Source organism: Ornithodoros turicata, unplaced genomic scaffold, assembly GCF_037126465.1.
Source record: "Ornithodoros turicata isolate Travis unplaced genomic scaffold, ASM3712646v1 ctg00000783.1, whole genome shotgun sequence".
Taxonomy (NCBI): Eukaryota; Metazoa; Arthropoda; class Arachnida; order Ixodida; family Argasidae; genus Ornithodoros; species Ornithodoros turicata.
Genome location: NW_026999401.1, coordinates 913,400 through 927,967, shown reverse-complemented (window position 1 = coordinate 927,967; position 14,568 = coordinate 913,400). Strand labels below are relative to the sequence as shown.

General features: G+C 43.1%; 1 protein-coding gene across 1 annotated transcript; it reads left to right on the top strand.

The window, feature by feature from the left end:
- Window positions 1-11,176: 11,176 nt before the first annotated feature.
- On the top strand, window positions 11,177-14,123 carry LOC135374867 (glycogen-binding subunit 76A-like). The gene has a single exon (XM_064607791.1). The coding sequence runs from the start codon at window positions 11,458-11,460 to the stop codon at window positions 13,516-13,518; it is 2,061 nt and encodes a 686-aa protein (XP_064463861.1). The 5' UTR covers window positions 11,177-11,457; the 3' UTR covers window positions 13,519-14,123.
- Window positions 14,124-14,568: the final 445 nt, after the last annotated feature.

Genomic DNA, 14,568 nt, shown 5'->3' with positions numbered 1-14,568 from the left:
TGCAAAGTTCACACTCAAATGTTCCACATGTAATGGGAAACAGCAGGCGCATGTTGCAGTTATGCTAAGTTTGCCTGAAATTGTTCAAATCGGATTTACATGTGTCATGCAGCCGAGATTTGTTGAGCAGTCTTTTGCTTCTGAAGCAGTAAACCTTGAATAGTTCCCATATAGATATCCTCTTTTCAAAAAACATGTCACTGTTGTTAGTAGCTGTGTTCAGTTGGATTACACTTTGCAAACTCGTGCAAATTCCCACATTTGATAAGGCAGAAAAGTGTAAATAGTACAGATGGAACGAATCCAGAATTTTACGAATTCTAATCCGGATTCAAGGAAGGTTCTGCAAATCCACAAATCTTTCGAATCCTTTCTTTAAAAAGAGTTTAAAAAGCCAGAAAAAAAAACTTATACTGAAAAGAGTTTTGAAGCGGAATATGATATGTTTGTTTAACGAAAAACAAATTAAATAATAGCGCAGTTTCAGGAGAAAATATATCCGTATAATTCTTCTTAAACGTAATTTATTTAACGTGTCGTTCAACGAGAAATACATAAGTTCTCGAGTCTGAATTGTTTCCGTAAAACTAAGCAGCTATCAAAAACAAAACCATGTTACTTTTAAACTTGTAATGTAACAGTTCCTGCCTGAACTCTTTCAGTTCAGAGCAATGTAAACAAAGAAACGATAAAGCACTTGTCGGTCGATGAGGCTTTCGGTGGAATCCGGAGGCGCCAATTTTAAAAAGAAACAAACAAACATGGTTGGTGGATTCGAAAAATTTGATTCGCCATTTTAAGGACAGTGCGATTCGGATTCCGGAATCTCGAATCCCCGCCTTGGATTCGGGGATTCGATTGGCAGATCCCTAGTAAATAGGATAGCTGTGGAACAGCAGTGGTTGCCAGCCATGTTTCACCGTCAGTGTGGTGTGTCACACTTATGGCTTCGTGCTTTAGGACAAAAGCAACTTTTACCCCCTGTATTTGTGACCGATTTTGGATGAAACTATGTGAAACTATGTGCAGCTATGACAGCAGCACAGATGTCAATTTTTTGAGACAATTGAACCTCTGTGTGCAATAAGGGGATAAGTCGAAAAATCCCAAACCGAGAAAAGGGGCCTGATCTGACGGACGGTCCCATTGACACACACGCATTTCCCGTTTTTTACCGTCCTGTAGCGGGTCAATAAATGGCAATACAGTCCTACATTTTCTTTTGCAGGTACATACTGGTATGTACATGCCGTTTCAGCAAAAATAGTAAAAGGGGGATAAGTCGACTTATCCCCTTATTGCATACAGAGGTTCAATTATGTAGCCAGGAAGACATTCTGTATCTGTACCTAGATGACTAATTACCTAAAATTCTTGAGTCACCCTTTTGGTTAGAGGGTCCTGGTCCTAGCTTTTTTGGAAATAAAACAAATTGAAATTGAAATGCAACGCAGGAGAAATTGAGCCAGCTGACTGAATCACTATTCAAAGCCACCCTATATTTTTAAAATCCTGAAATGTGCAAATACGTTGAAGTATCCACCAACAAAGCTTGCTACGCAAATGAGCCATAAACTGTAACCACGCAGATCTTCCACCCCCATGAAACCTTCCAGATAAAAGGTTAATTAGCAAATTTTAGGTAATTAGTGATCTAGTCGTCTCATACTGGCTATATGAGGGTCCTGCAAAACTGCCGTTTGTGCTACTGTCATAACTTTTTTGGTAGAAATCTGTAACAAGTAAAAAGAACGACATGCATGTGATTAATATAATCAAACCTCGATGTAACGAAATGGTATGCAACGAAATTCGTGGCACAGCAAAATAATTTGTATTCCCTTCCGCAGTTTGCTGTCGTAGTTTGGGGGGCTCGGCACAACGAGAAAAAATCGTGTTCCCCGTGGGTTTCGTTGCGTTGAGGTTCGACTGCATTAAAGTAATATTGTTTCATAAAAGATTAGTTGCCACTTATGACACATTTTCTTTTTTATTTTGTTCGCATTTTCTTCGGCACTATAAAACAGTGCTTCTCAACTGGGGTTCCGCGAGCCTTGTCCTGAGGTTTAGCGAACAAGATTTGTGTTAGCGTACCCGTGAGTGTAACTTTCTACCAAGTGTACCATCAAAGCCACTACCAAGTGTTTACTACCAAGAGTACTACCAAGAATACTACCAAGCGTACTACCAAGGCTCGCCCTCGGCCAGCCTTGTTATTGGACTGTGCTTGACGTTTGATCGTTGGCGTTGGGACTAATATCAAGAGCGTAGGGCCAGGTGATCGCGGCTGACGGTCATTGCAAAGAGTAGAGCTGTCGTCTTCATCCGCACCATTCATTTGCTTTCTTTTTGTGTTTCGAAATCATTACAAACGCGCGGGAAGTTGGAACTACTCAAGAGAAACTCCAGAGCTACTCTCCTGTCTTCACGGACTTGGGATTTACAAGCATCAGTGGCAACCCTCAATGCGTTAGCTACGGGAAAGTATTGTGAACGAATCCAGCAATCCTCAAGCCACATCCTGAAACTAAGTAATAACCAATTAAGTAAATTATAATTAAACGATCAAATAATCAGTTCCGCAGAACAAAAATTTGCTATTGTACGACATCTAGTTCGCCTCACCCACCTTTGCACAGTTGCCCCATCATATGCCCTGTATGCATATGCCCCATATACTTACGTGTATTTATGTGTGTACATGTGTAGATCGGGATTATAGTGTTCCCACAAGGAAGTATGAATATGAGTGGATGGGTCATTATATGGAGGATAGCTTCGTGGGCTTGCCCTGCTGTCCTGATTGTAATAATATAAATAACATTATATGTCAGTAAACCCAGTATGTCTGTAAACCCAGTCTTGACCCAGTGTAGTAGGTTCCTTCAGGTCGTGCTGGCATGATCACATGCTCCCCCCCAAAATACACGTGTTAAGAATGACTGCTTTGGAGTGTAGTACAATGTATGCATGTTAAAACGAACCACACATGCCAGAGTTCCACGCCGCGAAATGTTACACCGAAATATGTTAATAGTGGGGTTTGACTTTGTCTGTTTCAGGTTTTGATAGGCAGCCTCTACAAGGCAGGAAACATTGTTGTCGAGTCTCAATTCAAGAAGACGTAGAGTGTCTGTGGTGCTTTAGGACAATGGTCGAGGCCAAGCCAAGAGTTCTAATTATCCCCGAGTGTTTCTGAATAAACTTTGTTCTCTAATTCATATTTAAAAGCTGTTGTTTTGAACATTGTGTACAGGTTTGGGAAACAAAAGTTAAAACTTGGGTGTGTTGGTACATCTTTCGTTTAAAAGCTGTAAAACATTGCATATCAATAGGGTTCCTGCTTTCCGGTGCTTAATTTTTTGGTTAAATTTTTGTTGGGGGCAAATCGGTGGCAATTTTTCGTCCACTAGGAACATAGGTGGGGAAGTTACTTTTATTTTGCAGTGCACTACCGTTACTCACTACTTTTTCGAAAAATAACGCGTTACGTTATTCGTTACTGTTGCGGTAGTAAGTAACGCGTTACTAACGCCGTTACTTCTGATAAGTAATGCCGTTACTGTTGCATTACTTCACCAGTTGTCCTTATGTGACTCAACCAAAAATGGTACATATTATAAGTGCATTCCGCAAATCAATACAAGCAATGTTGGGCACAAACAAGGGTCACGCATGAACACAACTTACATGTACGATTTATTGCAACGCAGAAGTAGTTGATGTTCAAAATTTTCATTGGTGAGCTTCGCCCGTTGGGCTGAGAGGACGCCTAATGACCAGTGAGTGCTCCTTGTCAAGGTTGATAGAGACGGTGACCTTTTATCTCATACAGTACAAATCCAAAAAGCAAATTCCTTGGTACTTTGTTACTTGTTCAAAGGGTAGAGGCTATTTTTCTGCCGCTTTTGCCCCATTCGTCCGAAAAATACCAGAGGGAGTGAAAAACAGAGCTGGTAAACAAAGGTGACACCTCAACCAAGGTAGGTTAACAACCCTTCTTTTGCGTTCTTCGTGGGTGTTGATGTGACCTTCTTGTCATTATTGAAGATGAATAGAAAAAATCGGGGATTTTCCCGGATTCTGCAGGCACGGTCCTCGCTCAAGCTTTCAAGTTCCCGAACTCGCAGTAACGCCGTTACGCGTTAGTTGTTAAAAATGTAATGACGTTACGTTACTCATTACTTTTCTCCCAAATGTAATGCGTTACCATATTTCACTACTCGAATGTAACGCGTTACCGGTAACGCACTACTTTGTAACGCGTTACTCCCCACCTATGACTAGGAATCAGCGGCTTTCGGTGGTAATATTTTGAAATGTGAAGGTACCTGGTAGAAAGCAGCTAGAAACGGTATGGGAGTTTCTTATGCACTTGAACCAACATTTTATTTCCATTTTATTTTTTTTGTATTAAAACGCCAACTATTGAAACCGGAACTTGTTAGTATAAAAAAATGCTGCTGTAGGCAGGCTGTATAAAAAAAATGCTGTAGGAACGTCAAATTCTAAAACTCTCGCTGTTGACGAAATATTTACTGTTTCAAGAATGACCTCATGTCCCCTGTAGCTTGCCAAGCAGTTCAGCACCAAGGGACAGCAAATGATATACTGGGGCATTTGAAGCCCTCATTTCGACGACTGTCGGTGAATAATTACTTCCAACGAGCGCGTAAAAAATTTACCGGCGTACGTTTATCTGTGCTTTTCGGTAAACACCGAAAACCAGGAGACCTACATATAAAGGAGACTGATTTGGTTAAGCTGCTTTTGGGAGGAAAACAGATGTAGGTATACTTGAGGAAAACCAGTTCAAATGGAATCGTCTTGAGATCACTTTGTTGAAGTTCATTGTTCAGCTTTGTGTTCATCTCTGTTTTTAGTGCCTTAACCTGTTTTAACCCCTCAATGGAAGGTAACTATTCTGAGGCTGGAACACACCAACAGGCAAAAACAGCACACATACCAACGTGCCTATGGAACAAGAAGGGTTAAATGTGAGGTTAAATAAAGGTTAAATAATAAAGGTTAAATGAAGGTTAGAAACAAAGGGTGCTGGGCTCTGGCCGATGTTACTACCTAGCCGTGGGAATTTTATTGCTTTGGAAAAAAAAAAGAAGTACAAGTTACCATTTTTTATATCTTCAACAAATACTGGATGTAGAGCGCACATATTTTTAGCATACAATAAGAGAGGACTTATTAGAGATGACGTTGATACTAGGTGGGATATAATGGAAGAGGCAGATGATATGCTGGATAGATAGCTGGATAGTGACAAAAATAAGCTTTCAGTTGTTTCTATGCCTTATACAAGATTTTGTCAATAGTAGGGTAACAATATTACCCTTTTATATTTTGTATTGTAATACAAATATATAATGCATGGTGGCAATTGATGTCCTGAGGCTGGAACACATAGAAATGACAAATACATATAACGAATTAATTATGAAAGAAGGAAATCACAGGAAGTCCTACAGCTGGCTAACTGGCTTCTCAGTGATTTCCTTCTTTCATCGTATAATGAATTGATCGAAATTAAGTGATTTCCTTCTTTCATCATATAATGCCTGCATGAAATCAGTATTTATGATTATTAATAAGCACTACTTTGATTCTGAGGTATTATAATACATAATACTTCTCGGTATTACTTTGAGTAATACCAGTGATAAGCTGATACTTAACATACCGGTTATCAAGAAAGCAGCAGTAGAAATATATCCACTTTGTGTACTACCTGAGGCCAGCCATTCTTCTCCAATCATTTTATTTTCAACACATAACAAGTTTATTTTTGTGACCATAAACAAACAATAAGATGTTCGAAGAGGCACTCGATAGGTTGGACTTAAGAACACTTAGTATGTGATACGCCGTCATGCAGCCGCAGCCAGCCATATGCAGTGATGCAGCCATAAAAATATTCCAGGAACCGACCACCCACCCTGAATGCATCACTGTCTTGTACAGTATTGCAGTACATGTAATACATGTCAATTTTGTGTATTGTGATGCAGATACAAATACGTTCACAGAATGAGTATTATAACGCATTACACAAATACCTAGAAGGTATCACAAAAAGGGTAATACGATATAAAATGTTTTGGTAGAACCTCTTTGTAGCGAGGTTGAAGAGATAACTGAAAGAAGTTCACTGTATTGGTAATTTGTGGTCGTGGTTCCAAAACATGGCACCACAGATTGACTTCATACATCCTACTGCTGTACTATTACTGCCTACCCAATGGTCCATAGAAATACTACATACAGCTAGGAGACTGCGACTTTCTAGTTGCCTGATCATATAACGAGGTCATTGCAAATTTTTGCCACGTAAATTAATGCAAAAAAATGAGACTGTGCTAAATTTGACTGTCAAAAGATATGTAGACGTAGCAGACAATGAAAAAATCATGTTTATTACAATGTGTGTTTGTTACATTACTGTATTGTGTCCTATTTCCCTTTATGTGCTGACCAAGTTGACAAAGTTTACCTGCAGTTTAGGGCAGGGATGGGCATAAATACATTGTTTGGGTATTTAAATATAAATATAAAATACATTCTTGAAACAGTTATCTAAATACTCACATAAATACTTTTCAATGAGTTTTAAATACAATATAGAAATACTACCATGAATGCCGTGAGGAAGATGTATATATATCCACAAAATACATTATTGAAGCAGGTATTTAAATACTCCACATAAATACCTTTCAATGTGAGTATTTAAATACACAATAGAAATACTACCGTAAATACTGTGAGGAAGATGTCATCTGGAATTACGGAAACAATGATGATCATAACAAATCAGCAACGAACAATAGCATTGGTTTGTTAGATTATCATGGCGATTTCAATATTAGAAATTTCTGGAAGACTGGATCTTCTAGGTATCTTCTGTTCGGCCGTAGGATCACAGTGTTTCTGATGAGATTCGCAAAGGAGAACGCCTCTCCGCAATTGCTGATGAAGAAAGGCTTATATTAAATTCGACGAAAGTGCTTGGCACTATAAGGTAGTTCGGTAGTCTCGACCGTGGTCCCCAACATCAGTGAAAAACTCTCCACCTAAAACGGTTCGTCGCATGCGCATGATTGCAATACTACGGCATAACTTCGAAATCATCTATGTACATTTATGTTCTCCTGATGTTTGCTGTGCATCACTTCATTTTTTCCGTATGCCAACTATGTACCCTCATGTAATGCCCGCAAGGGCCCTTGAGGTATTATTAATAAATAAATAAATAAATAAACTGTGCGGCTCTCCAACCTGTGCGTTGCCCTTCTTACCGAAACGTCAAATACAGGCTAAGGTTAAGATACGAGTCAGTATCTCGCATATTTAGGAGTATTTATAAAGTATCTACCCAAAAATTAGTATTTAAACATAATTATGAATACATTTTTCGAGTCTGTATTTGAATACAAAATATAAATACATGTATTTACATTATAAATATACTTTCCACGCCTAGACTGGGAGGTGACACGGGTTCGAATCCCGTCACCGGCTGTGCTGTCTGAGGTTTTCCATGGGTTTTCCAAAGTCTTTCCAGAAGAATGTGAGCACAGTTGATCCCCCTGAAGTCAGCCCAGGACGCATACTAACCTCCCCTGTCCCCCACTCCTTCCTGCTGTCCTCTCTCCATCTCTCCACGTCTGTACTTCGCCCATAGCCACAGTTGCTTTGTGGCAATAACATGGAACCTAGAAAAACATTATAAATACTATTTTAATTACAGTGTATTTAAATACGGCCCATTCCTGGTTTAGGGTAACCATGGTAAGGGACCCCTGCGATGGGTGATGCTTCCAAGGGTCGTGAGAAGAAAAAGGTGAGAAATAGGTGACACAGTTGCGTATTTCGGAGCAGTCCAACACATTCCGATGACGCACAGCAGGTGCACACGACACGTGATGAAAATGTGGGGACGGCAGAACGCGAACGTGATGATAATGATGTTTTATTTGTGCCCGAGAACGACCACAGGTGCCTTATTGTTGATGGACATAGCATGAGACACATTGTCAAAGACCGCCAGCCGGCAATGTCATGCGAAGAAAGAAAAACACGATAAACTGTGTTAAAATATGAAAACAAAAATAGGCAAGTGCTAAGCCAAAACAGATGGTTGTTTTTTACGACAGACGCATGGTTACATCTTTCTCTGGAGCATCAGAATAAGTAATAATGATAGTAAGTAAAAAAAAAAAATGAAAACAAAGTAAAAATAATAAAAATAATCAATGAGGAGACAAAAAATGTTGCAGGGCTCGGAAATGGAGTTCAGCAACATTCGACAATGCGTTGTAGGATTGTGGGATTAATATAAAAAATAATAACAAAATAATATAGACAAATATAGACAAGAGGTAAGACAAAACAGGTGGTTGTCGTTACTACACACACATGATTCCGTCTTTGTCGAACGATGCATATAGAAAGTGAGAAAGTTCACATTTATTACTATTAATTATCATCGCATCACTTTTAATTTAAAAAAAATTAATTCGCTACATTATTAATCACATTCATGATTCGCACTCTTCGCATTTATAAGTGAATAGAGCGTCAGCATTATCACGTCCTGCATCCAGAGAGAAGTTTAAATGCTTTAACAAAACATAAAATCGTACAACTTAAAGGCCAGATGGTGTCCCCGTACAAAGAAGTAATAACAATAATAATAATTTGATATCTTGTTAGGTGCCCACACACAACCCGAGGGTCGTGGAAACGGTGCACCAAATACGAGGAAAATACAAAGGAACATGTACGGCGAGCAGATGTGAAACAGCAAAAGTTAGATGTGAAAACACAATCAATCATGGGAAAGCACGAAAAGGAGAGATATGACATAAACTTATATGTTAAGAATAGATTTGATAGCATTAGTAACATCAGAACACTCGGCGAATATGTCGATATCATGTTTGTCGTACAACCTATTCCAGCATGTTAGTCGACGACTCATCGAACGTAGCTTGTCGACATGAAAAGTGGCATGTGATCTAGTCGAATGAGCAGCCCTTCAATGGATGTAGTCAATTCAATGGTGTATATGGTATTGATGAGGAATTACTCAAATAAAACAATTTAAAAGGCAGAGATTATGCTTCGTTGCTCTATGTTGCTGAAGTGGTATAGCGCAACGTTAGCAGTTTAAATGTGAGAGGACATTTGTTTCTCGATTGCAAGATGCTCCCAACAAATTGGGACGTTTCTGTTCAATCATCTGTCATTAGATACAGAACAATACTGTATCTAACAAGGTAAACCTGTTCAAACTGTTCCTGCGGTACGCGTTGGGTGGAGATCAGGGCCGTCGAAACAGGGGTGCAGCTGTTCTGTAAGCACCCCTTACAAGGTTTACTGCGAAGCTGCTTGAATTTTGGAGGGAATTCACGTAATCTGGATCGCGAATGCGGCTGCCGCATAAGGAACTTTGTGTAGTTGTTCGGAGTTACAATTTGGTCTACGGTTAAATTAATCAAATTCATTTTGGTGAATTTATATAATACAATTAATTGAATTAAATTATAACTGACCAAAGCAAACTGTACACACAAAGCTGTGTGATCCTATATACAATGCAGCACGGGTGGATTTAACACGTCCGTATGGGGGGGAGGACACTCCATGTTCAGATAAATCATAAATAATAACCATAAATCCATAAATAACAAATTTTGAAGCTCAATTGAAGGAATTGAAGTTACTTCGAATAAAATTAAAGAAAATGACTACTGACTATGACAAATTTCACTGTTGCACAAAAGCAAATGAACCTCTATTTTTCCGCTGAACCAAATGTGTACAAAATCCAGACGACAGGGGTCGTGAAAAGCCTTTCATTTTGATGTGGCGAGGGCGCCTTTGGTTTCATTGGGGGGGCGGTCGCCCTCCCTTAATCCGCCCCTGCAATTAAGAGGCACCCCTACATGAATGTGGAACACCCATATATTGGCTGACTTTTAAGGAACAACTTTTTCTTTATGGAGGTGGGTTCTGGGAAAATTTCTAAAGCCTCGTGCAACATATGTGATGTCAGTTATTTTTAGAAAAAACTGTTCCAGAGAACATACTGAATATCCAAGTTCACGTGCATTGTTCTTCTGGCTTCAGATGGGTGGCTAAATAAAACCACACACAGTCTCAACCAAATATACTCTGTGCCCCATGTACTACATGTTGCTGTAAGGGATCCTGCATATTCTTTTTTCCATACCGTGTTGCAACGCTGCAAAGGGACTGTGCCGAAAAGTAACGTATGTAGACGTGCACAGCGGGGAGGAATAGAAAATGACAGCTTTGTGCGCATACTGGGCAGACTTCGGGGTAATTGTTCCGCAACACGTCTCGAAAGATCGTCGGAAATCGAGAAAATCTCAGGCAGCACAGCTGGTGACAGATATGAAATGATCTATCGAAAATAGCAAGCATGGGGGCGATCCCCCCTCAGGATCCGCCACTGCAGAAGACGACAGGATAGGGGTTAGTTATGTTTTAATATATTCTTCAAGTTCTTGAAGGTACAGACAGGCATATATATATATACATGAGTGTGTGTATCACTGTGATATGTGTCGACCAATGTACACCACAAACTCCACGAAAGCCAGATTTGGCGCACACTTTCATCGTGTCATTCTCATCTTTGGCATACACCAATGCAGACGACAATGGCGTCATCCCTAAATAGCTGACTAAAAAGCAAAGAAATATTGCTCGGATCCACGTACATGTTGGCAGCGGTTCCCCATTCATCGTCTAAAATAAAGTTGTTGTTGTTTGGCAGTGGTGACGCCAAGATACAACAACAACAACAACTTTATTAGGAGGTGATGCATTCTACAATACATAAATACATAAACCTACCCGGCAAAATACGAACAGACGTGACGCGCGGATGTTCACCGCTTCTGTCCGAATGTCGTTGCTATATATCGGATAAATTGAGGGGGATACCTGATATGCACGGCATCTGTACAACGGTCTGCTCTCGTTAGCGTCCGCAGACGACAAAATTCGTCGCGGTATTCCGCGAACAGAAGCATTGCGTCATACTTTTGCCACCCCGGCGCTGTTTGAAGTCGGCGCCTTGAAAATGCAGCCGCCGCCGCCCACATCGCTCGCGTCGCGCGAATTGGCTCCGCGGAAACGCCAGCCGAAGTATCGCCGCCGTTCGACTACCGCTTCGTAACACGCTTCGTTCCGATGCATCACAACGGGCATGAAGATGACGACGACGAAGCCGCGAGTAAGCGCACCGAGGATTCTTCGATGGGCCGCAAGTCGGGCCCGGGCCCTCCGCTGGGCTACCTGGGGACGCCAACAACAACAGCGCCGCCGCCGTCACCGCTACAAGGTCGGTCAGAGGACGGCATGGCGCCCTGACGATCGCGTCTGCTATATTTAGTGCGCAGCCCGTGTAGTATGAGCCAAGAGTCTCGCTGTGTGGAATGGCATTTTTCCTGCGCTCTTCTCAGCCTCGCTAGTTGTAGGCTCCGTGCGGAATCGCTCGCACGTCAACAGTGTGCCTTGCGGGCCCCGTCCATGGACGACGAATCGTCCGCTGCCGTCGTAAGTCGCCCGCCGCCTGCATCGTCGTCTGCTGGAGCTGTTCCTCCTCCGCTTCTCAACGGGCATGCTTGTAGGGATTCGCCGCCGCCGAACTTCCTCGTGCGAACCGGTAGGGCCTTGTACGCCCGGTTCGCGTCTCTGCTTCAAGAACAGGGTGTCGACTGTGGTGGGTTCTGCGACAGTGAGCACACGTCACCGCCGTCGGAGGAGAATACGCCCAGGAAGGTTCCGAGTATTGTGACGCAGGACTTTCCGTACCCCGTCGCGAAGGATTTGGTGCGGCCTCCTCTACGCAAGGACGATTCGTCTTCGTCCGACTTAGCTGTCGCGGATGATAGTTTTGAAGACGCTCCTGATGGTGCTGCTGAAGAGTTCAAAGACGAAAATGTACCTGTCGCGCAAGACGACGTCGAGCCGGTAGTGCCTGACGCCGACTTCGCGCCTCCTTTTACTCCCCCGTTACTCGATACCGGAGTAGGAAGAGAATATTTTTCGGCGGCTCTGCAGGACATCGTCGTTGATTTACCCATTGGCGACACCGGTATCGATTCACTCGAGAGTCCGTCTGCTGAATTACTAGAAGTTGAATACGTGCCGCTGCACGACGGTGCTCTCCCGCGCCTACCTCCCCTTGAACTAGAGACGCATGGTGGGCTGGACTTTTCCATTGAATCGTCCATCCCGTCCCAGACCGATCTGTCTTCTTCGTCCGAGACGTCAACCCCTCCCATAGTTCCTAGTTCACTGCTGGACTCCGACACTTCTCCGTACGCGGAATTATCATCACCTCCAGCTCTGGATTCATCAAGTACCTCCGCGCCTGAAGCCGCGCCTCCCAAACCCACGGACGATACTCCCAAACCTGATACAGGAGAAGAAGAGGCTAAGCCAGTCGCATCTCCCACAGAACAAGCTAAGACTACTACCGAAGAAGTACCGGTGCCGCCAGCAGAGGCGGCTCCTGCACCGGCAACACCAATGCCGTCGTCCGATGTGCCTTCATTCGAAATCACGCCGGTGGGCGACAAGCCCCAACGAGAACCGTTCAAGAAATCCCGAAGGTTCTCGCGGCACAAGTTCTCTGACCCCAACGACAAGAGCAAAATGGTCAGCCATATCAGGGTGGTCGACGCTGAAGAAGACTTCAGAGAGCAACTTCGAGCAGCAGCTGGGCTGTCTTCGCCGGAAAAGGCGCCGACCATCGTGACCAGCGAAGACGAGGACAGCGGCGAGAGGACGCCCCTGATAAGGAGTACGTCGCTGAAGACGGGCAAGACACCGCCGGGAACCCCGTACAAGAAGAAGATCGTACGCTTTGCCGATGCCCTGGGGCTAGACTTGGCTGCCGTGCGGACGATAGTCAGCGAGGACCTTCCCAACGTGCCCCAGTCGGCGTTCGCGCAGCTGGACGTGCACGGCGGCAAGACGCGGTTTGTGTCCGGTTCCGGACTGGACCTGATGGACACGGACGAGCAGGTGTCGACGGGGACCTTCGTTCCCGCGTTCGAACAACCCGGTGCCATGCCCGATTTCTGGACACGTCTTCGTAACCAGAGGGTGTGCCTGGAGTCCGTAGTACCGTCCGGGGCGACGGCCCACGCTGTTATACGTGTCATGAACGTTGCCTTCGAGAAGCTGGTTGTGCTGAGGTACACGACGGACGCCTGGACGAGTTTCACGGACATCCGCGCCACATTCTTGCCCAGTTCGTCGGACGGGTTCTCGGACCGCTTCGCGGCGGACATCAAACTGAACAATCCGACAGCGGGGATGACGCTGCAGATGTGCGTCAAGTACGTCGTCGGCGGCGTGGAATATTGGGATAGCAATAGCGGAGCTAATTACTCCATGGAGTACCAGGAGAAGCAGAAAGAGATCAACGTTGAGATGACGCCGCTCATGAAGTATTTTTGACGACGAATCGGGCCAAGAAGGGGAACGGAATAATGTACAGATATTACGCAACGGGAAACAGAAAGAACGAATGGAAGACGTCAAGTGAGAATGAAGGCATAGTGGATGGAGCAACGTGACTTTGTAGTGGCATATCCGGGACGGGAAAAGTTGTGCTACTAGATGGACACACCCACGACGTTAAAATCAACGGGTCGGATTGGGGACGCTGTGCTTTGGATTACCGAGAAAGAGAGGATGAGAAAGCGATTGTCACGGTGTCTTTGGATTACCATCAAGAGTTCTCGATGCATGGCAAAGGAAACTGGTGAGAAATGTGACTTTGGAGGGGTGTGGCGTAGGGATGCGTGTGTGTGCGGTGCTTTTAATCACTAGGGTGCAGGAACTCGTAGGTGGAATCTCAAATGTTTTCAGGGGCTGGCCCCAAATTGGATTGTACGTACTGACCGAAGAACGAAAGAGAGAGAGAAAAAAAGAGAGAAAAGAAATGTAGCATGAAAGGTTGTGTCGTTGTTGTTCGAGTTGGGTGTCATCTTAGTCATAATATATTTATGATGTAAATAAAAGAATAATATATAAGCAATAAATGTGTACGAAAATTTCAATACCGGGGTAATTAATAACTGCGTCGCTATTCGCCACTACCTCCTGTTAGGTGTGTCCGAAATCGTGGTTTTCAAACTCCGCTATCCACTTGCTTATCATGAATCGCAATTATGTGTGTGACGACAAAAGAAAAAAAAAAGCTGGGTCCCACAAGGAGAACACACAGCTGAAAAGTTTATCTTATAAACAGGAAATTTAAGTAGACCGGAAGACACATAAGCGGGTCAGGAAGCACTGATCCGAGCATAATTTTTATCCAGGGAAGTGTGTTGGATTTCCGAAGTTGGTGTGTGACACCCCCGCTGGCTTTATGTTTCATATTTACTGAAAAGTATTTTAGTGTGTGTGTGTGTGTGTAAGAATTATACTTTCAGTTACATAAATAATTAACTGCCCCAAGGCGGTATACTAGGGGAGAGTTATTGTTTGTCAACAAATCAAGTA